Genomic DNA, 23808 nt, shown 5'->3' on the forward strand with positions numbered 1-23808 from the left:
AAAAGTTGTTGAATCATTTGTCTCTAAGTTTCTCCTCAGAAGAATCCTTAGGGCTAGATATTCGTAGGATGGCTTCTAACAAATTGGAGGTTGATGAGTGCAGTGGTGGCTTGTGACATTTGAAAGTGGTGGGCGTAAATATTAAGCATGACCTTTATATACGTATGATGTGAACACGTTCAGAGGAAAACCTGGGGTCCAGGGCGAGTCCCTCTCTTGAAAGTAATGAAAACATTATTAGAAAATGGTTCATTTTAAAGAAAACAAATGTAGTCATAAAGCAAGGCTTTTAAAGCAGTGGGATCAAATAGCCTTGAAATATTGAACACATTAAAAACTGCCTCATATCTTCCTGCATTAATGTGTTCAACAGTTAGTATAATGTGTAAATTGTACAGCATGACAACTTTAGGCCTTTAAAATGTATGCTTGTCCAGTATCTTGCACCTCATCCAGCATTAACTTTAGAAAAATATGCTCTAACCAGATTTTGAGACGCATCCACAGCTGTTGGATACAACCAGTCATACAGAAATATGTGCAGAAAGGTCTTTAAGTGGGATGAAAAAAGTGGGTGCTCTCTATAAAGGAATATGTCAAATACATTTCTGTGATTCCCATAGTGTGCCACTTGATGGGCATTTTAGCCTCTCTCTGAGATGCAATTGTATCTAGATAAATGAGACAACAACTGCCATACACCTAAAGCCTGTCAGAATAATTGACTTTGTCAAAGGGTGTTAGCTGCTTAAGATTAATGGGGTATAACAATGATTTGCCATAAATATTTAACATTAGAAATGTTTCAATTCGGAAATTGTGAGCCTGTGAATGAAATAGCATTGTGGCCTTTGGAAGGAGTTTTGGCCTTCAGTTACGTGTGCTTTATGTTAGATATGTATCCTCTTTTTTCCTGCATATCTTTTCCATCTACACATCTTCAACCACCTCTCTTACCTCTCCAGTATCCTCTTCTCACTCTCACTGAATATACTTCCTCGCATCACCCTTATTTCACTGCCCCCTAACACACACTGCCCTCCCTCAACTTTAAGCACTTTAATTTCTCTTTCATTTTCCTTGCAAATGTTTTGACATCTGTGTACCCCCTTCACACACATATCCATAGAATGTGAGTTGCAAAGGAAATACAGAAACATTGTTCTGTGTGCTCTGTAGCGGGACCAACCCACTGGCAGGCACTTTCTTTGGCTTCAGACTTAGCGCTTAATCAAAGCCCCTCATAAACACATGGCATGGCTCAATCCTCAAAGTATGCATGGAAACAAATACAGATAAACAAGAACATAATAAAATCGCTAACTCTTAAGGGGGGCAAGATTAAGTATAGCATGTGAAGTAAGAGAGGACCTAAATCACTGAGATGCATTCCCTTAACTTTTTTAACAACCATTGTTTGCAAGTCAATCCATGTTTTTGGCATCATTGTTAACTTAGAGGCATGAAGACACAGACAGTTTTAATGTCATACATCAGAGAACTGTGCACTGTAAGCACATATTTCTTGCCTTGCTTGACTCGGATGTTTGGATGAACTTCGCAAGGGAACAGTAACCCTGCTTGTTATTTGGATCCATTTTACGGGGGAATAATTACAGCAGCTCCACTTCTAATGTAGCCAGCAATCTGCAGTGAGGGCCTTGGGTGTCACAGTGGAGGATGTTAGCATGATGAGGGGCCTCAGGACAATGTACACAACACAAAATTAGCATGCAAGCACTTACCATTACTGAGAACAAGGCATCAGATCAGACGTACAGGAATCTACTCTCACATATGACCTCCTGGACCTGTCAGCCGCCTTCGACACGGTCTGCCACCACACACTACGAACAAGCCTCCACAACGCCGGGATCCAAGAGAAGGCTCTGGACTGGACTACCTCCTTCCTCTCCGGCAGAACACAGAGCGTCCACCTTTCCCCCTTCTGCTCCAAAGCCACTGAGATCATCTGGGGCGTACTCCAGGGCTCATCCCTCAGCCCAACTCTGTTTAACATCTACATGGTAAGCCTGGGCGTAGTTCGCGTAGCCGCACTCCGCGGAGCTACGCGAAGACGCACTTGCACTCCGCAAACTACGCATAGCTCCGCGAGCATGCGTAGTTGCTTGCTTGCGAGCCATTTTTCGTCTTCGGGAGCGCAGTGGAACTCTGGAACCTGCTCGACACCACATCTCCAGACGTCGCCTTCCTCACGGAAACATGGATGAATGACTCCTCAAGGCCCGACATCGCCGTCGCCATCCCGAACGGATACAAGATCACCCGGAGAGACCGCGTCAACGAGACAGGAGGAGGCATCGCCATCGTCCACAAGAACACCATCCGCATCACGACCAACTCAGACGACACCCTCACAGCCGCTTAACGTCTTCACTTCCAGATACACACCGACCCCAAGACCACACTCAGAGGCACCCTCATCTACAGACCCCCAGGACCTCGCACACAATTCAGCGAAGACATCGCAGACTTCATCAGCCCGCACGCCTTTGCCTCCGCTGACTACATCCTCCAAGGGGACCTCAACTTCCACCTGGAGAACAACAACGACAACACCACCACCACCCTGCTGGACAACCTCGCCAACCTCGGACTCATGCAACTGGTGAACACCCCCACCCACTACGCCGGACACACGCTTGACCCAGTCTTCTCCTCCAGCAAGTACATCTCCTTCAGCCACTCCACCGGACTCCACTGGACAGACCACAGCTGCGTCCACTTCAGCTTCAGAAAGACCATGACTCACCACCACCCGCAACAGGTGCCCTGCAGGAACTGGAACAAGATCACCACCGACCACCTCACCACTTCACTGAGCCAGAACCCTCTCGCCAGCTCAACGGACCCCAACCAAGCAGCCAACAACCTCACACAGTAGATCACCAATTGCGCTCGCCCAACCAGCCTCGACCACTCGCAGTCCGGCTTCCGCGCCAACCACAGCACCGAGACCGCCCTCATCGCAGCCACTGACGACATCCGGAGAAGGAGAAGTGGAGAAGTGTGGCTCACTGGTTAGAGGAGGCAGACCTGGAAGCAGAGGTCAGCCCGGGACCAGGGTTCAATTCCCGGCTCGGCGGGGTCTTGAGTCCTAAAAATGTCCATGGACTTGACAATTCTCGCTCTGGTGCCTACTCAATTCACGGGTTCACACTCTGCGACTCTGGGCAATAGCTTGCTTAATCTCCACAACGGCCCCTCGTGGCGGGATGCCTGGCTTTCACCTTACGGATACCCTGCCGGGGTTATTTCACAGGGGAATACCAGGACGGGTTCCCTAAGCAAGCGCTTAGAAACCGCTTGGTGATTTGCGCTATATAAATTCCTGTACATTTACATTTAAATTTACATTTACATTTACATCCGAGCCCTGCTCGACAACTGGGAAACAGCGGCCCTCATCCTCCTGGACCTCTCCGCAGCATTCGATACGGTCTGCCACCGCACCCTAGTGCAGCGCCTCAGCAACATCGGAATCCAAGAGAAGGCACTGGAGTGGATCATCTCGTTCCTCACCGGAAGAACCCAGAGAGTCCGCCTCCCCCTGTACAGATCCAAGGCCACCAAAGTCATATGCGGCGTACCACAAGGATCATCACTCAGCCCCACCCTCTTCAACGTCTACATTAGCCCCCTCGCAGCCATCGTACGCCAACACAACCTCAACATCATCTCCTACTCCGACGACACCCAGCTGATCCTCTCCCTGACCAACGACCTAGGAACCGCCAGAACCAACCTACACGAAGGGATGAAAGACGTAGTCGAGTGGATGAGGAACAGCCGCCTGAAACTGAACGGAAGTCCTCATCCTTGGATCATCACCCTCCGCCTGGGACGACTCCTGGTGGCCCCCTGCCCTGGGTAGCGCACCCAAACCAACGGACCACGCACGCAACCTGGGCTTCATCCTGGACTCCTCCCTCTCGATGACCAGACAAGTCAACGCCGTCTCATCATCATGCTTCAACATCCTACGCATGCTCCGAAAGATCTTCCGATGGCTCGCCACTGAAACCAGGAGGACGGTCACACAGGCACTCGTCACCAGCCGACTGGACTACGGAAACACCCTCTATACCGGAACCACAGCCAAACTCCAGAAAAGACTCTAACACATCCAGAACGCCTCCGCACGACTCATCTTGGACATCCCCCGACACAGCCACATCTCCGGACACCTGAGAGACCTTCACTGGCTCCCCGTCAGCAAGAGAATCACGTTCCAACTCCTCACCCACGCACACAAGGCCCTCCACGACCTGGGCCCCAGGTACCTCAACAACCGCCTGACTTTCTACACTCCCACCCGCCAGCTACGATCGACCAGCCACGCCCTCGCCGCCGTGCCACGCATCCGAAGATCCACCATGGGAGGAAGATCCTTCTCCTACCTGGCAGCCAAGACTTGGAACTCCCTCCCCATCCACCTCCGCCTGACCCAAGACCACCTCTGCTTCAGGAAGCAACTCAAGACATGGCTGTTCGAGCAGTAGCGGACCCCCCTCCCCCAAGCGCCTTGAGACCCTCTGGGTGAGTAGCGCGCTATACAAATATCCTGATTGATTGATTGATTGATTGCCTGCATGCTCGGGATGTGTAGCGCGCGAAGTTACCCATGAGGTTTGTCCCGCCCGCTCGCGTCCCCTTATTTCCGGTCACTACTAACGTGTTCGCGAGTTATTCTGTGCCAGATTGCAGTTTCTGCGTGTTCGGCAACTCGCTCTTACCAACAAGCATCCTCGCGCATGCGAAAATGCTATTGAGCGCGTGAGAACTACGCTACGCAGCAGTTTGCGGAGTAATCGACAACTTCGCGTTCTCCGCGGAGCGCGGAGTTGCCGAAACTCCGCAAACTCCGCGAACGGAGCGTAGTTCTTCGCCCAGGGTTACTACATGGCACCGCTCGCCCACGTCGCCTGTCGGCACGACCTCAACATCATCTTCTATGCCGATGACACCCAGCTGATCCTCTCCCTCAACAAGGACCCCCACATCACCAAAACTAACCTTCACGAAGGAATGAAGGCCGTCCCTGAATAGATGGGGAACAGCCGACTGAAGCTGAAGTTGGACAAGATGGAGGTCGTTATCCTCGGATCCACCCCTTTGGCCTGGGACGACTCCTGGTGGCCGACCGCACTAGGAACCGCTCCAACAGCCATCGACCACGCACGCAATTTAGGGGTCATCCTTGTCTCCACCCTCTCCATGACTAAACAGGTCAACGTCATCTCCTCCTCCTGCTTCAACACCCTTTGCATGCTCCGCAGGATCTACAAGTGGATCCCCACTGAAACGAGAAGAACGGTCACCCAGGCCCTCGTCAGCAGCAGGTTGGACTACGCAGGAGCCCCGGCCAACCTCCGGAGACGGCTCCAACGCATCCAGAAGGCCTCTGCATGCCTGATCCTCGACATCCCTTGCCGCTGCCACAACACACTAGTTGACCTGCACTGGTTCCCAGTCAACAAGAGGATAACCTTCAAGCTCCTCACCCACGCACACAAGGGACTCCACAACACCGGACCAACGTACCTCAACAGACGACTCCGCTTCTACACCCCCACCCATCAGCCCCGCTCCGCCGACCTTGCCCTCGCCACAGTCCCCCGCTTCCGAAGAGCGACCTCCAGCAGCAGATCGTTGTCCCACCTCGCCGCCAAAACTGGAACACCCTCCCTATCCGCCTACGGCAGACCCAATACCTGCTGACCTTCAGAAAACTCCTCAAGACCTGGCTTTTCGGGCAGTAGCAGCATTCCCCACCCCAGCACCTTGAGACCCTCACGGGTGAGTTGTGCGCTTTACAAATTATATGATTTATTGCGCTGCGGGGAAAGCTGCCAACGGGAGACCGGACGCCCAGGGAGGTGGAACTCTCTGGGGAGGACCTGCTGTGAGACCCTGTGAGACCCTGGTGCCGTGAGGGGAACGGCCAGAAAGCACGAACATTTGCCAGCAACCCGACCGCCGCGAGGGCAAGGGACTACATCCCCCAGGTGCCCCGGCGGTCGGGTGACGTCAGCGGAGCACCCGGAGGCGCGGGAGAAAAACGGGAGAACCTCTCGCACCGCGAGTCGCACGCGGGAGCGGCCGGGCTAAGGCCGGGACAAGGCGGGACCATCTAAGGCCATCATAGGCCAGAGGAGGCCGGGACGGGCCACCCCCCCTGGCCGTGCATGTATAATAGGTAAGACTCCCTGTGCTAAGTCCTGCAAATCCCTTCGGGTGCCAGCTGCTACTGATAATATGTCCTGTAAGGGGGCCAAGAAACTGTATACTGGGTTCAGGGACCGGGCCAAGGGGTCAATGGTTCAATACCTAACAAATACTGCACCGTCCACTGTCCAACAACCACTAAGAATAGCACAAGATCAATTGTTTACCGACCGTCCCAATAATGACATTATCCCCCCTCAGTCTATTGTCGTGTCTCCAAACTTATCCTTCTTAGAGGAACTTAACAGCTTATGCCACACCAAATATGCAGCCGTTAAGTCGACATCAGAGCACACTAACGCCTCCTTTTGTCCTACAGCCATTTCAAGCCCCCACCTTAGTTCTTTATCCTCACCCCATGGAAACCGTTTGGATACTCCTCTTGGCCCACCAGAATCAAGTAATTTGAACCCAAGTATGTTTTTTCAGAACCTCTCTTGTGAAAGGAATCAAGCTGCGGACAAACATATAGACACTCAAGCTAAGAAGATATTGTCTGCTCCCTCAATCACACCAACACTCTTGACCCAGTTACAGACTATGATCAACGCCGCAATACACCCGCTAATGGAAAAATTGCAGGACCTCGGGGTCAGGATCACGGCAATTGAGGAAAAGATCAAGATAAACTCACTCCCCCAAAACAACGTGGCAGACCCCAATCTATCTCCATGTAACACTGTTAACCCTTCAACATCTTCAAAAAATAGAGTATCCCAACCCCAACGGACAACCCCAGGTACGCCAACTCAAACTAGCGGCAAAGCCCCCATCAAAATAAAAACAACACCTAGCTGTTCCTTTACAACGGGGCTAAATAACGCTACAATACCACCTAAAGGGCCACTCCCCACGATACGGAACATGCAAAGGAAAACTAATCACATCCATCTACCACCGGAGGCTGCTCCGTTCGTGGGTGTCCTGTCTGGGGTGCCGGAACTCCCAAAGGGTAAATCCGAAAGCGAACAGGAGCTGAGAAATAAGACACTATTTTGGCTAACAAAAAATAGACCCCTACCCCCATACATTGATGGTAGAATAAAATGTGTTAGAAGGGTGGGATGGTTAGGCCCGCTCCGAAAAGAGAGATCTGGTGATCTGGTGCTAATAAAGTTTCTTAATAACAATGTTGTTCCTTACCTCCAATCTTGGAAACCACAGATAGGAGACGGACCTATACACACCTGGGGCTTATCCGATTTTTACCCTAGAGAAGCACTACACCCTCTTACAAGAACATCGCCAAGATTAACTTTTGGTTGGGCCAATACACCTCAGGGGTGAAGGACTTTTAATATACAGACCCTCTCTGGACATTCCATTGATTCGCTACCCGACATGATTTGAAATGAACTAAAATAATCTGATTTGTAATTGTGTATATATTTTGCAATGTGCTTTTATGATTTTATACTTAAATCGAATAAAGCTAAAGTTATTATTATTATTATTATTATTATATGATTTATTGATTGATTGAGGGTGGGATCTATGCCTTTGAATGACAGACCTCAGAATTCTTGCAGTGATGAAGTCTCTGGCACCCGAAACTGTGATGCTGATTGCATCACTGGCCAACAGAGTGATTACAAGCATAGACCGCAATGGCAATGAAGGGCTTTAAAACAGAAAGCCCTGCATTGTGCATCCCAGTAAAGAAAGTTGATTTACTGCTCTTGCTTCAGAGCCAGGCGGATCAGGCATCTTGAACCATACAGCCCAGGCTTAAATACATTGATTCATTTAGAGATACGATCATACTGTTACTTCTAGTTGTCAAGAAGCAGCAGTGAAATGTATGTGAATGTATTTAATATATTTAATATATTGAACCAAAGGGTGGCCTAACTGGTTCTGAAAAATATACAGACATAATTTTTCTAATCAAACCAATGCATTATGTGGTCCTTTCTTTCTTCTGGTCAGACGAAGGCTGCAATTTCGCTTGAGCATTAATTCCCTCTAGCTGATACTCATTCAAGTTGTTTTTACTGTTTCAATTAATGTTAATTTTTTCCTGTGGTATTTATAATCTGTTGTTGATCCATACACTTCAACCCAAACTGTTTGCATCAACCAAGATAAATTGCAATCTTAGTCTATCAAACACAGGACTTTCAGTTTGAGCTTTTTGGATTTCTAAACTACACTGTCCAGGACCTATTCTTTGGTACTAGCTTCTCAACAAAGATGAAACACTTTATCTGTTATATGGGCTACTTCTATAAGGAAACAATGTTTCCTTCCTGGAAATAAACTTAAAATGGTGAGGAAGGCTCAGTGCTTTAGGGGGAGTGGGTAGCAAAATGGACCTCTGACACTAGGTTTTTCTGTGAGAAAGGCAGCTTTATTGAAACAGGTGCACATTATAAAATACCCTTGCCTTTGTCCTATAAAACTATAACCTCAGGAAAAATATTGAATCACCTATGATGAGCTAACCCCACCTCTAAAATATTCTCCCCCATAACATCCTAAACCATCAATATAAATACTTGCACCAAAGCTGGTCAAATGTAACTAGGACCTCTAAAATCCATTCCCTTTTTTGTACCTGCATTAACATTTGAACCCATTCAACTCCTACCTATTGTTGAACTTACTAGGCCATCCAGGCATGAACTTGACTACCCATTCCCTGTCAACCTGAACTACTGCTGACAAATGAATAAACGTCTGTAAATCATGCCAACTTCTCAGCCAACTGCACCCTGAAAAAAGGAAGGGGTTAAGAGGGGTAAGGAGATCCCCTCTTATTCTGTACCAGCTGCTACATGCCTAGCACTTTTGCCAAAATCAAATTTATCTGCAGCATGGATAAATCAATAAATTAATTTCCATACAAGACAAATGGACAACATCCTGTCTGAAAAATTCAACATTCTCCTAATGTAGATTTAGTGAACCACCCTAGCAATACAATGTCTCTGCAAGAAGCACTCATCTCTTAATTTAATTTTCTCTGAGCCTTATCTATGGCTGAGGGTTTATCTGCCCCATGCCAAACCTTCCTGGGTATGAATTTGTTTCCAGAAAAGTGGAAGCCTACCCATAGCCTATGGATCTCCCTCAGATCCTCCTTCATGACTCGAATCAAAATCTTTATTCAAATGTTATCAAATCCATAAAAGCAATACAAATATACAATCCCAATTAATAAAATAGCCATGATTCCAAATACATTTAAAAGACCACACGTTACACAATACAAATTATTTAGCAGCAATACTACAGAAATTTACTAAGGGTACTCCATTGTTTTCCGTACGTAAGTAATAACTCAAAAAAGTGCTGGTGCGGAATATCAGTTCATCATTGTTCAAAGTTAGCAGCATCAAATAAGATTCTTACAAAGAAAGTGGTCTGTGCTTCTTAAAATATGGAACTAGAAACCATTTGTGTATTTTAGATAAAATTTACAAAAAAAAGAAAAAATGTAAATCATCTTGTAAACTCATACCATCACATGGGCACAATTTATCTTCAGATCTTATTGAAGAATAACCTAATGGAAAACATAATAAGAATCTAACAGTGCCTGCCCTTAAATGGAACAGAAGTGATCTTTCCCAGTTAGTCATTGGCAATGTGAGATACAATGGAATTAGTTGTATATACAGATCTTTATTCACATAAGCCTGGATAGTTGATTTATTTAGCTCCCCCGTGAATCTATCTTTACTATAAAGGGCATACAATGCAAACTTTGTTTCATTTTTGTCTTTAGGCTCAATCTTACTGGGGTCAAAGAAAAGATGACCTTTACACACGATGCTCAGTTTTTTGAGAACTCCGGAGAGCCAAGGGATTGTCATCCCTTTCTCACAATTCAGACAGTCTCTTATGATTTCATGGGTTAGTGAGGCCAATTTATTCCTCCAGATAGCCAGCCAAAACATGGCCGGTCTCGATGCTATAAAATCTGATATATAATACAAATTCAATTCACAATGACAGATATACTCAGACGAAGAGATAGGGGCTCCAAGGATTTTCCTACAAAAAAGATTTTCCTCGGTCTGGATACTAGATGTTTTACCCAGACCCCAAATCTCAGCCCCATATGTTGCTACTGGGACGCACTGTAATTAAAAAAAAATTAAAATTGCTCTAGTGGCACCTACTTTCTTAGGCCGTGGAAGGCTAAGAATAGAGTTAATGGATTTTGAGAACTTGCTCGTGGCGTGGACCAAATGTCCACGCCACGAGCCGTCCGCAGCAAAAAACATTCCTAAATAGGGAAAAGTATTAGTGGAGTAGAGTCTATCTGATCCCACCGAAATAGCACTAAGCTGTCTTTTCCCCAGGCCACAAGACATAATAAAAGATTTTTTTTAATTTACTTTAAGATCCAGGTTATCCATATATTGTGCAAAACTTTTTACCAAACTACGTAACACGCTCGGTGTGAGGCCCATAAGCACCGCGTCATCTCCGTAACGCAGAGTCGGTAGCAATCCCCCCCATATTTTAGGGACATCCGTAGTTGCCAATTTAAAAAATTTATTTAATCCATTAATATAAATAATGAACAACAGGGGTGCTAAAATGCACCCCTGCCTTACTCCTCTTTCTACCTTTATGTGTCCTGATATTTCCCCCACCATCCCGATCCTTACTTGTGCTTTTGTGTCAGTATGCAGGTAGGCCAAAAAATGTACAAGGGGTTCTTCTAGGCCATAATCTAAAAGAATAGACCACAATTTAGACCTGTTTACTAGGTCAAATGCGGACGATAAGTCCATAAACGCTAAATAGATTGGTGACGACCGAGCGATGGTATATTTGCCAATTACTAAATTTAAGTTCAGGCACTGCTCTGTCGTCCCAACCCCACTTCTAAAACCTATTTGACAGGGGTCTAAAACCCCTGTTTCATCTACCCAGTCATTTATTCTATTGTATAGCACTCGCCCCAAGATTTTAAGAGTATTATCTAGGAGTGAAATGGGTCTATAATTTACTGGATCTGTTCTCTCCCCTTTCTTATATATGGGCACTATTACGCTTGTAGACCATGTATCTGGTATTGGCGCTAATGGTAGACTATTAATAACATTTTTTAAAATAGGTGCCCATAGTTCAGGTTTCCATTTGATAATGACTATTGGGAGGCCGTCTGGCCCAGGGGCTTTGTTACCAAGGCTTTGTTTAATAGCCGCAATCACCTCACCTAAACTAATCTCTAAAGGGCATAATTGGCCTGGTATGTAGTTACTACTAACATTTGGGGGTGTTGCATACACTTTGGAAAAATGATCTTCCCACTGGTTACTCGGGATGGTACAGCTTATTACTGACATTTGAGTTCCCATGTTATGCATATTTTTTACTGCAGACCAGAAAATCGTTCCTTTCTTCCCTGCTGCTGAATCTGATAGCTCCTCCCAGCGCTCTCACAAAATAGTTGCCTTACGTTCCCCTATTGTGGATTTGTACTTCTTTTTCGCCTCCCTAACCTCCATTTTACATCTGGGTTTTGCGTTCAGTGCCTTGCGTAAAGCCCTATTGGCAGCTGAACAGTTACTGTCGAACCACTTGGGGTCCGTATCTGTTCTTTGGTTAGGGACAGTTAAAAGTGTCTTTATGACTGTGCACAAATTAGTAAAATCATTCATGACTCTAATAAGTGGCAAGCCTTTCTGAACCACCAGGTGGTTTTCTCCTATATGAAGCAAAAGTATCATACTCACTAGAAGCCTATTCAGAGAGGGAAGAAGCTCCATTCATCTCATTTCCTATTTTCCCACCCAAGTGTTGGAATATAGAGCCTTGTGAAAATCCAGATTCACCCTGTGGATGTTGGCCTTCATGTGGCACACTGCAAACTTGACAAAGAAGTGGCCCACAATCCAGATGTTTAGCCCAGCTGCCTGGGTTCTAGTAACAGAACTTGAAATAGAAACAGAATTGGCAACCTGCACTCTTACTTCAGCCTATCTACTGGATGAAAATAAAACTGCCCCACTATTATCCAAGCAATCTCTGGCACTGTGACTTAAGCACTTATTCATGACATCCAGGGTCAGAGGCCTCCATATGTGGTCACCTTGACCGCCTTCTCTTAAACAACCCTCCAAAATCCTTTCACCGGTTTGCCAGCTGAGGGGAAATAGCCCGATCAGAGCTTGCCCATAAATGCAAGACCTAACAACTTGCCTGAAATTTTTACCTTCGACTGGCCTTTCTCAGTGAAGGAGAGTATAACTTACACTACATCCTCTAACCTCTCCCATTATCGCGACCTTCTCTTGACCACCCGCTAAAAATTCAGACCAAGCGTGACAGTATAGCCTCCTTATGGAAAGAGCTCAAGATTCAGCTACGAAATTAGAGCATCCTTTCTCTCAGTTGGATCGAAGCTCCTGCATCACCTGTGTCCTCAGTCATACCACCTCCATGGCCATCCCATGGATCATCTCCCACTTTAAATGAGACAAAGCCTCAGCAATGTCATTATCCACACCAGGAACATTTCAGAAATTAATGTTGAGTCTCAAGCAGTGCAATACAAAAACTCTCAGCGACTGCCACAAATGTGGTTCCCTGGTGCACTGCCGATTAACTACATGCACAACCTACATGTTGTCAGCACTGAAAATAACTCTTCTTTGTGCCAGCTGTTCCCCCATAGCACCACAGCCACAAGTAAGAGGAAACATTATAGGAAGGCAATACTTCACATACACTCTTTCCATACATCAGGCCAATTTTCTGTGCACCAATGACCTTGCCATTAAAGGCCAAAGCTGCAACCTCCTGCTGCATCTGAAAAGATTTGGGAATCCCATTCCATGTCAGTCAGAGCTGCTAGTGGAATCTCATTGAAGGACTGCATATACTCCTTAGCACCTGCCGAAATCCTTATATGATGATTAGGTAAGGGCAGTCCCAAGAAAGATAAACTGACCCTACCGAAAGTTCTCCCTGCTCTCATCACCCTGCAGGTGAAGTTCAGATGGCATAACCTGCACCTACTTTACTGTCACATTTTACTTGCCCAGCATTGTGTTCAGCAAGTTCTGCATTGTAATTTTTTTCTTCTCCGGTAACCTGGCCTCCATGGCCATTGAACCGATCTCAATATCCAGAAAGGACAGTACTGGATCGCACGGTCTTCTCTAGGACCAGTGGTACACTTAAGTCACCCATGAGTTCCTGGAAGCTGTCCAGCAAGCTCTGGCAGTCTCTGGAACCAGAAGTACGCAATAAGAAAAAAGCATCTAAGTAATGTGTCATATGGTCATACCCCCTGTCCCAAATAAATAGCAACTGAATAAATGTGCTGGAGCACTCAAATATAGCATATGAAATGGAGCTACCCATTGGAAGCATTTTATTCATGTACCATTGACTATTGAATTGGATGCCTAGCTGTTGAAAGTCTACAGGGTGTACCGGAGACAATTGGAAGGTAGACTTGATGTCGCTCTTACTAATCAAAACCTTTTCCACTAATGCCAAGGGCCCATCTACAGATGAATATGTCACTGAAACATTTTTAGATGAAATGAAATCATTAACTGACTGTTCTTTGGGCTATGAAAGGTATTGAATTAGCTTAAACTGCCTATGTTCCTTTGTGGGTACCACTCCGATGTGGGACACAATGAGATGTTCCATAGGTGAAACCTAAAAGTGACCCACCATCCTATCCCTGAATCTCCTTTCATAGCTTCTGCCTCACATCTTGGGCCTGTTCACTCACTAAGTTCAAATTAGTTGCTCAGTGGCACACCCTCAGACCATTGTAACTAATTCTGAAACCGTCTGTGAAGCCTTGTAGCAGTAAACTAGCATCATCAGTCCTGTGATACTATGGGAGCCACATTGCGAGAATTTTGTGCAAGTTGATGCACGTACAAGCCCTTTCCTCCAGATCCCTATCCACCGCTACCTGACCTGAAGCTCATGGCCTGACCATGTTGTTGCCCTGACAGAACCCCCTGCTGTCCACCCAGGGGCCCTTGCAGCTGTCGGTAGCTTTTTGTATAACCAGCCCGGCCACCCCAAAGCAGGTGACCAATGGGTACCTACCTGCGCATTTCGAGCCCTCTTGTCGAAACATACACATTTTCCTTGTACAAAGTCATTTATCATAATCCCAACTGGCCACACACAGCTACCCTGACCTTTGATTGAACACCCTCACCCCTCCCAGGTTAGGTCGCCCCTGAAAGGACTTGTAAACAATCGGCAAACCACTAGCCGCAAAAAAAAAGTTTTGCCGGGCCCATGGTGTTTTGCCATATTGCCATACGAGCCAACCAGCCCAACATTTGTCCCCGTAATTCAACTATGCCTTCCTGATAGCATCTATGTTCTTAAAGAGTGCTATCGACTCCCCCAGGTACTTTTTTCACAGTACACACTCCCATATATGAGAAATGCTGCAGTCCAATTCTCTGTTGTCACTGGCACCCTTGGCCGTTTCAACAACTCTAATTCTTCCTCGTTATAACCCCCCCTTGGGCTTCAATTCCCTATGGAGAAGTTTCAGTATTTCAATGTTCTCCCCATTCTAAATCCTCTTTTTAGTGAACTGCATGAGGTATGCCCCTGGCAGCTGGGTTGTACCCATGTTGGGCAACCGCTTGAACTTCACTTCCTTGGTCTCCAGCTTAACACATATTGTGTTGCTTTATTGATCCCCCCAGACTCTGTACCTCCCCCCCTGAAAATGACCCAATGTACTCACCTGGTCTTTGTTCTCATTCCCTTGGGCCTCCTGTTTACTATCCTCTTGCTTCAGTATGGCTTTGTCAGTGCACACCACGTGGTCCTCTGTGCCAATATCAGAGTCTCGCAAGGCTAGACCTTTCCTTAAGCAGGACTTCCCTCTGTCCTTAGGATCCCTAGCCTCGACCCCAATGGACACCATTTTTAGGCAGGCTTCACCGCTATCTTGAGGCTCCCTAGCCTCGACTCCAATGAATGCCATCCTTGAACGGACCTTCCATTTTTTAAAGCTCTTTAGCCTCTGCCCCTGTAGATGCTATGCGAGATGAGTGAAGCCCATACTTCGGTATCTTACCTGGCGCCAAGGTCGGTGCCCACTTGAGGACCCGCCATCACTGTTGCAAAGAGGTACTGTCCCATCCAACTGTGTGCTGCTGGGCACATAGATCCTGAAACACACTAGGTCCCCTCCACTGCTCCTTATTGGCACCAATAGAGAAATTCTGCCTGGCCCTCATTATCTTACCTCATTTCACCTTCCTTCAAATGTTCCCCTTCATAATCAAGCATTAACTGCTCAGTATGTGCCCCTAGTTCAATAAGTGCACAACTCTCTACCTTCTTTACCTTATTCTGAAGGGGCTCATCCATGTGCCAAATATGCTCACATGTTAACCTACCAGGTGGGGTCATACCTTACCCTCCTCACTTTTCCCGTGATACAGGACACATAGTCCCGTAGTTCATCCGGGCAGAGAATGTTCCAACTCTTTCTGCCCGTTGCACCTCCAAGCTCACACCAGACCTTGTGCCCATGATCTTGACGTCCACCAACGGATCCCAGCTTACCACACAGAGCCACACTTACTCTTCTCCTCAGGGCCATTGACCCGATTGAGGCTCTCCGGGGTCCAGCCCCCAGCTAACTTGCCGCCCTGGATCATAGAAACAAGGTCCAGTGCACTGGTAAAAAAAATCTCCATGTTTAAACTCCTCACTTGTCATCTTCCCCAACTGTATACTCACACTACTGGCCTCTGGGCCTAGAAGGCAATCTGGACTCCCCTTCTGCTGCTCTCCCTACCTCTGGCCCTTGCCAAGCACCAACTATAGCTTCTCCCCAACATACCCTGCTCAGAGGCTTCACCACCAGATCACTGGCTGCGCTTCCCAATCTAGACCTCCTTGCCTCAAGAAAACCCTCTTCCTGCACCTCCTCGTCCCCCTCAGTCCATTCCAGTCGAGCTGCTACCACAGAGTGAAATGTCCCATAAACTTAAACCCCGCCCTGCGGCCGCCCTATGGGGTTCCAAGGACCCCACAAATGCCTACCCCTTAACTTCCCTGCCACAGGCTGACCCGCCTCCCATAGCCAATTGGTATAACCATGTGTCATGGTCCCAATCAATTTTGTTGAGCTTTCCATCCTGCGCAGGTTCTCACTCCTTAAGCTGCCTCCACTTGACGGCTTCAACCTCGTACAGCATTGCTCATAACACCTCTCTAAAACACAACTGCATCTGATCCTGACTGGCCTCAGCGCTCCTTCATAGTTCCCTAATCTTCTCCTCTAATCCCTCCTCCTCTTTCCCCATCGCTGAGTCCTCTGTCAAGCACAGCCAGCTAGAATCATTCCCTCTCCATGCCTAGCTCTACCCCTCCCTTTATGCGAGGCTGCACATGCATCTGCGTCTGCGGTGGCCCGCCTACATTTGAAAACTGCAAAGCATCCCTCGAGCTCAAGGAGTCCTCGAGTCACCCAGCATGCTCATCCTGTGGCCAGTAGTCTAGCTACTTGTACAAGCTCATCTCCACAAAATGCCCGGCCTAGCTCAGCCCCCTCAGTCAGGATGTTCCCCAAGTACAGCAGCAGCCCTGTTCGCTTACCTTTTCTCCGCCTGAAGACTGGGATGGTGCAGCAATGCACATGCCAACCCGGCAGCATTGACACCATCAGGCAGCTTTAGGGGTGGGATTCCCACCACGTTGTTGGACCCGTCTACCAGCAAGTCCAGGATGCCTGGCCTTGAACAATAGGCGCATCACCTGTGCCACCTTGTCTTTTTCAATGTCATGTAGTGCCATTACAGTAAGTAAAGAATACCTTCTAATAAGATCACTGCAAACTTATCAATCCTCAAACAAAGCTCTTGGACAAAATGTGACAAAACCTCTCTTGCACAAGTACCAGCCACTGTGCCACCAAGAAAAAATGGTGGACTGTACCTTAAAATGACAGCTCATATATAGCTCAGGCTACAAAATTTGCTCAAAAGGAGCACAAACCCCAAGAGTCTCTGGACAGCTCCACTTTGTGGGTCAGACCTCACTGTCGTAGGCTGCCCTCAAAATCCCTATTAGCTGTGGCACAAATAGATTTTATTTTGATGTACATGCAACAAATAGTTTGTGATTTTGTAGGAAAATCCTTTCAGGAAGGACAGCCTAGCAAAGATGTGATTTACTGAAAACTGTGGATCCTTGTATAGCCCCAGACAATGTCTGGGAGATGTTAGCAGAGCTTCTACACATTGTCCATGTTTGGCTCGGAATAAGGCACACATATTAATGACATTGCTTAATTTGTAACCTACTAATGACAATCAATTACCCATTGTAAAAAGACAGCTGAGAGAGCTAGTAGTGATTATATGGCAGTTGACATTTGTCTGTTATCTGGAGGTTGCTGCACAAAGGGAAACATCCTTTACCACACAATCCCAACCAAGCAGTGCCTTTACGACATGGGCACTTCTGTAAATGCATTGTTACCACGTATTCCTTTAGGACAGAAGTCATTACAACAACTTGCTTGAGGGAATACATTGTTGGAATGTTTTTGGATTTTAAGTCCAACACCTTCCCAACTGTTGCACACACAGGAGTTGGAATAGTAAATTATACTATTCCAAAGTCCAGCGCTTCCCTAAGGCAAGTTGTTACAATGACTTGTGTGCTAAAGAAAGTGTGGTAATGATGCCGACGTTTTATTGCCCATGTTGCAAAGGCATGCGTGATAAAGACAAGCGTGGTTACTCCAGTATTGGAGCTTTCATAGATTCACATGCCTGAATCATTCCCCGTCGTCAAGACAGGAGTCTCCGGTATATAACAAAGCTATGCTTAGTAGTAAAGCACCGTCGACGCTCCTGTCGTCGTCGACAGTGACAACGACGGGAGCGTCGACAATGAGATCGTCGTCGACGGTCCCGTCGAAGATGTTGATGAAGGCATAGTCATCGACGACGAACCTGTCGTCGATACTGCCGTCGACGGTGAAAGTGTCGTTGGCGTCTTAGCAACATTCTTTACCTCCTGTTTTGTCGACGATGATGGTGTTTTCGTCGTCGACAATGTCATCTTCCTCGTTGACGTCCGAGTCGACGGTGTAGATCCTTTCAGTTTCTCCTCAGAAGGTATAGAGGAAGTCTTTTTGATGGTAATTTTGACCCTTGGAGGAGATTTTGAAGGTTCTGAGGCAGTTTTCTTCCCCCGTTTTACCTCAGAAGCAGAACCCTTCTTCTCCTTAGTTTTGCCTGAAGGAAATTTTGAGGGACTGCGCCCTGAAGACCCTGGAGTGGTCTTTTTTGGGGGCTTCTCAGGTCTCTCCCCTGAGGTATGTGCCTGAGGAGATCTACTCCTTTTTTGAGATCTCCTAGACGAAGATGATGACTCCTCACTCTCACTTGAGAGGATCTCTTTTCTGGCTTTAATCATCTGGAGCTAAAGAAGTAATCTTCCCTCACAATCCCTCAAGGTTTTATTTGAAAAGGTTTGACATACCTTGCAATACTTTGCCTGATGGTCTGGATAGAGGCAGTACATGCAGTCTTTGTGAGGGTCATCTGTATAAAGCCTTTTCTTAGAGTAGTTGGCACAAGCTCTAAATAATCCTTTCTTCTCTTTATCAGTCATGATAGAGGAATAAGGAACTACAATAAGAGGAAACTAGAAAATTAGAGAACCTCAAATCCCAGTCAAAGTAAGATGAATTGAAAAGTTTGAGCAGAGCTCAAAGGAGACTCCCTAGCACAACGTGCGGTAGAAAATCTGAGGGGCTAAAGGTTCTCTCAGGAGGGTTCTAGAGGGTGAAGGGCTTTGATTGGTTCAGAGAAAAGTTTGGCCCTTTTTATATAACGAATGTAATAGGTGGCAAAGGAAAATGGGCCTAGGCCTTTTTTCAGTTTGCTTTACTACTAAGCATAGCTTTGTTATATGCTGGAGACTCCCGTCTCGACGACGGGGAATGATTCAGGCATGTGAATCTATGAAAGCTTCCAATACTGGAGAACTACATTTACAGGTAAGTAACATGTTTTCTTCCGTCATATAACCCTGCCCAAAAGGTGTGGAATGGCTATTTCAGTAGCAGGTACAAGCAGACTTCCAATTAAATGTACTATTTTATGTTTTATGGTTTTGAGGCTAGTGATCTTAGACCTTGATCATTTATCATAATTTTAGGATTAAGACATAGTTTTAGCTGAATGACAAGTTTAAATCACTTTTAAATCAATGACATTATTGTGTTATGGACTCTTTTAAAGCATGATGTCCTTAACCTTGTTTAAATATTATCTTGATCTATTCAGCTGCAGCCCGCAAAGGTAAGAACAGTGGGGGGGATTTTGACAGACAATGATGACGGAAAATTAATTATTTATTACATTTTCTGTCGTGGTCATCTGTCAAATCCCCCACCTGTCCCTACCGCCCCACCACTTTATCTGCATGGGCCGCTCCTGCATATATTGTTTTGACCCATTCTGGTATTTTCTTTCTTCTGTACTTCTGTTCTTATTCAACATTAACTTCATTTGACTGTCTTTCACAATTCACTACCTTGATGCCTGCTCTTGTATGCGTTATTCCATGCTTTGCAGATCCAAGTATGACATCTGTCACCAAAATTAATACTGAACTTTCTCTGATTCTTTCAGGGTAGTATACAGATGACACCAGATGGCTGTTGTCAGACATGTCAAGGTAACACATGATAATCTACATTGATGTAGTTGGAATTCTTAAGATCTTATGATTGTGCAGCAGGGATTAATGCATTCTTCAACATTACTCAGCTATTATTGTAAATGTTAGCTTCACTTAAGTTCTGTTGTCTCCTTTACATCTGGTTTAAATTTAGAGTGAATATGCCAGAAATGAATACCATGAGACAATGCTTAGACTATTGCTGGTGTGTACGTGTCCTTCCGTGAACCTTTTACAAGCACACTGAGGTTTACAAGCAAGTATGTACATGGGGAACAATAATTTCACACAGAATAAATACACCTATCCAATGACAAATTCTATTTATTACAGTTTTGCCTGTTTGACCTCAAAGCATCAATAGAGAATGGACATGGATGAACTGCAGACTGGTTGATTTCTTAAAGATATTCAGTTAGTACAATCAGTGAGAGACGATACATGCTGGGAAACTTGTTTTCATTTTGGAACCATAATTGTTATTTGAAATGTCATTTTAGATACATGTTGGTGATCCTCATACTCCAGAATAAGGTCATGTTTGAAACCCAATAGAATATACATAAAAGAGTGAATTATTGGATGCGTATAAACAAAGGAAGATAAGGAAAGTGGATGAAGCGGCTTATAACTGAAAAATCTATTGGCTGTAGTGTTTAGTGCATCCTGATAGTACACTAATGCTCATGATCACTTACTTTTGTGGCGGTCAATATTCTCGTTATAAACTATGCAGATTATGAAGTTCATTTTTTTTGAGATAATGAATATAATTTTACTGTGATTATTACAGTTTTATCCATTGCCATACTGGCAGAAGAAAGATATCTACATATTCTTGTAATGTTGTAATCCATCACATTTCTCATGAAGCAAACATAATTTTTCTGTGTGAAATTATTACTTCCCATGTTCATATATGCTTCTATCTGAAATTATAAGTTAGTATGGTTACTGTCTTAATGAGTAGGAACATGCGCAGGGACATTGGTCATCAGATAACCCACTACTAAAATACACTAAGACATTTAGCATCCTGCCGTGATCTGCACCTCCTCCTCATCAGTAATTGGCACCGCACAGACCTTGTACCTTGGACTTTAAACCCCTGGGTTGCTAATGGCCAACCCACCTCTTGAACATCTCATCACAACTCAGCAGTGGACTTAGGCAGGTGAAATATCAATTCTGGATCCCTCCCGTAGAGTCCTTAATCTGTCCCTTCTGATTGCTTCTAAGATCCCAGTGTGGTCAGTTTCCTCAGGGGAGTGGTGATGCTGAGGTACAATTGAGAAGGGGAGATAAGATCCTTTATGCACCTCCAAGAAACCAACTTGGTTCTAAGGGCACCACTGCGCTGTGTGGGACCTCACACAAACTCAAACAAGCCTTTCATGTATAAAGCACAGAGGAATTAGAGTTTGATAGAGTATGTGATAACTCTATGACTTAATGTTAAACAGAATCCAGTGGTTTTTAAGAATATCTCAAACTATTTGAAGATGGAAGAAGAATGCTAGGCATTTCAAGGAGATGAGACGATGTCACTGTATTTAATTATTCACTAATAGGAGGTAATAGTGGTTTCATACTGGTGGTAATTAACATTTTAAGGGCATTTTAATTAGTTCATAAGGGCCAGGTATTATATGCCTCATGTAGCATGGCACTCAAGCACGTTTTGTTCCACCATGCCAACTCTTTTGCACCCAAGCTTCACTATGCCTACATGGGTCTCGTCATTCCTCCACACTCATAAATATAAGGGTGCATGCCTGCTTACCTACTCAGCCAAGCCGACCTCTAAATTAAGGAAAGCAAGTATGGGTCATTGTTGGATTTCTTTGAAAAAAGTGAGGAATTATTTGCCTGAGCAAATTGGGATCAAGGCCAGGCTCACACCCTTCCTTTACCTAACCATAATGAAGACAAAGCAACTCAAATATATCCCCTCCTCCTTCTACATTATTGACCTTCAAAAACCCTTCTATAGTTCCTTTATCTTCATTAATACCATAAAGAATCAGCCAATAAAACCAGAGCTCTTTCAATCAGACATTTTCCCTGCCCCTCTTTTCATCAACACCACTATTACTCAAGATCCAGCCATAATCTGTTTCCACCCCCCAAGAAATCTTCTCTACTACCACTTCCAAATTGAAAATTTCCAGCACCTTGTACATCATTACTTAACAATAAAGATCTTAACTCTATTGAAACGGTTAATAGTATCCAACTCTCATAAGTATTTGTGATCCAACAAACAACAATACAAATAGCTAACAGCTGGAATAGTAAATGAAGTTTCAATAAATGCCAGCCAGATAGACGTTCAGATTGAGCTTTTAGAAACACTTTCATTATGGCACCTAATGTAAAATTGACATTAAAGAACTTAGTAAACTGCCTGCAACGCAAGCTCAAATCCATTAATTCTACTGGCACATGCTCCGCAATACTATATAGATTGTCAATGTTTCCAGAAATAATGAGATTCCTTTTTACAGACTTAAATAAGGAGGTGACATTTGAAAGGGATTCTAACACACAGCTACCCAAAGAAGATGGACAACAAAGACTGATACTGGAGGCTGGGGTTAAATCAGGCTAGGTAGAATATTCACTATATACGTTACAACATTATTCATTACAATCCAGTAGCCAGCTGACCTCATCCTACTTCAGGACAAACCTAGATTGCACCTACAATCCAATAGAGACTTAGGTAGTACGGGACTCACAACATACGAGCAACAAAATATTAGGGCAGGTACTGCAATCTTCTTTGAAGCATAACATTACCAATAACTCCATATGTCAGTCTACTGAATTTCCTCTCAGGATCAAGCTTTCTAAGAAAACCAAAAAGACATTACGGAAATTAAATAAAAAGGCTAAGCAGTCTATCACATGGCAGGTACTCAATATTTATACTTTTCCTGATTCCCAAGTACGGATTCTTGAATGAAAGAAAATAATTTGTAAAAGCAGACAAACTCCATATCACCAATATTGCTACAGGACCTACATACCAGAGGAGTAAACATTTTATCAATTGCTGATGATTTTATTTGGTATGACACACGACACTGCTCTGCAGAGAGCTTCCAATGAATAGCTTATAACAGTGGAGGTGACAATGTTAAAACCAAACATTTATCAGTCTTTTCCTAAACAAAGCAAACTGTTCTTTCACTGAGAAGCAGTAGTAAATGACACTTTGTCAGACTTTGAACCAAGCTTCCCTTCAAAAGACAAAACAGAGCCAACATGAGAAGCAATAGTAACTGACACTTTGAACCAAGCTTTCAAAAGTCAAACTGGATGTAACAATCAAGGTGACAAAGAAGAGCTCCACCTTTTATCACTTCATGGGATAATATCGCCACATTACCTTTCATTGCTAACACCATAGAAAACAGTTCTCCGTTGAATTTCCACTGTCTGGAATTGCTCACACAAACCAATAAGAACTCCGGGGCACATTATCAAGGACGGCTTTAAAATGATCGCCGGTTTAGTGGCAGAAAACTGCCCCCAAAGCGGCGATAATGGGCTTGATAATATGCCCCGGAGAATTCCAATAAAAGCCCAAATTCTCAAGGGCATATTATCAAGCCCATTATCGCCCCTTTAGCGGCAGTTTTCTGCCGCTAAACCGGCGATAATGTTTAAGGCCGTTCTTGATAATATGCCCCACCCTTCTTAGGTGCAGGGAGATGTTGGCAACAGCAAAATCATTTTTCACACAGAATATCCATCTTGAAGGGGGGTAGCTTTTGGAAAGGCTGGCTGTGTTTGAGTGTGGTTTATTAAAGGACACCCCAGTGAGCTTGGTATATTACGTGGCTATCCTGACGCTGAACCTGCACCACCCCGGAGTCACTC

General features: G+C 45.1%; 1 protein-coding gene across 1 annotated transcript in view; it reads left to right on the forward strand.

Annotated features, from left to right (window-relative positions):
* Positions 1–23808, forward strand: part of LOC147733202 (mucin-2-like) — a 1332790-nt gene that overhangs the window by 1244579 nt on the left and 64403 nt on the right. The window contains exon 39 of the mRNA XM_086957736.1: positions 19872–19917. Within this exon, the coding sequence (XP_086813862.1) occupies positions 19872–19917 (46 nt within the window). The remainder of the gene's footprint in view (positions 1–19871; positions 19918–23808) is intronic.

This window comes from Lissotriton vulgaris, chromosome 2_1 (assembly GCF_964263255.1).
Source record: "Lissotriton vulgaris chromosome 2_1, aLisVul1.2, whole genome shotgun sequence".
NCBI lineage: Eukaryota > Metazoa > Chordata > Amphibia > Caudata > Salamandridae > Lissotriton > Lissotriton vulgaris.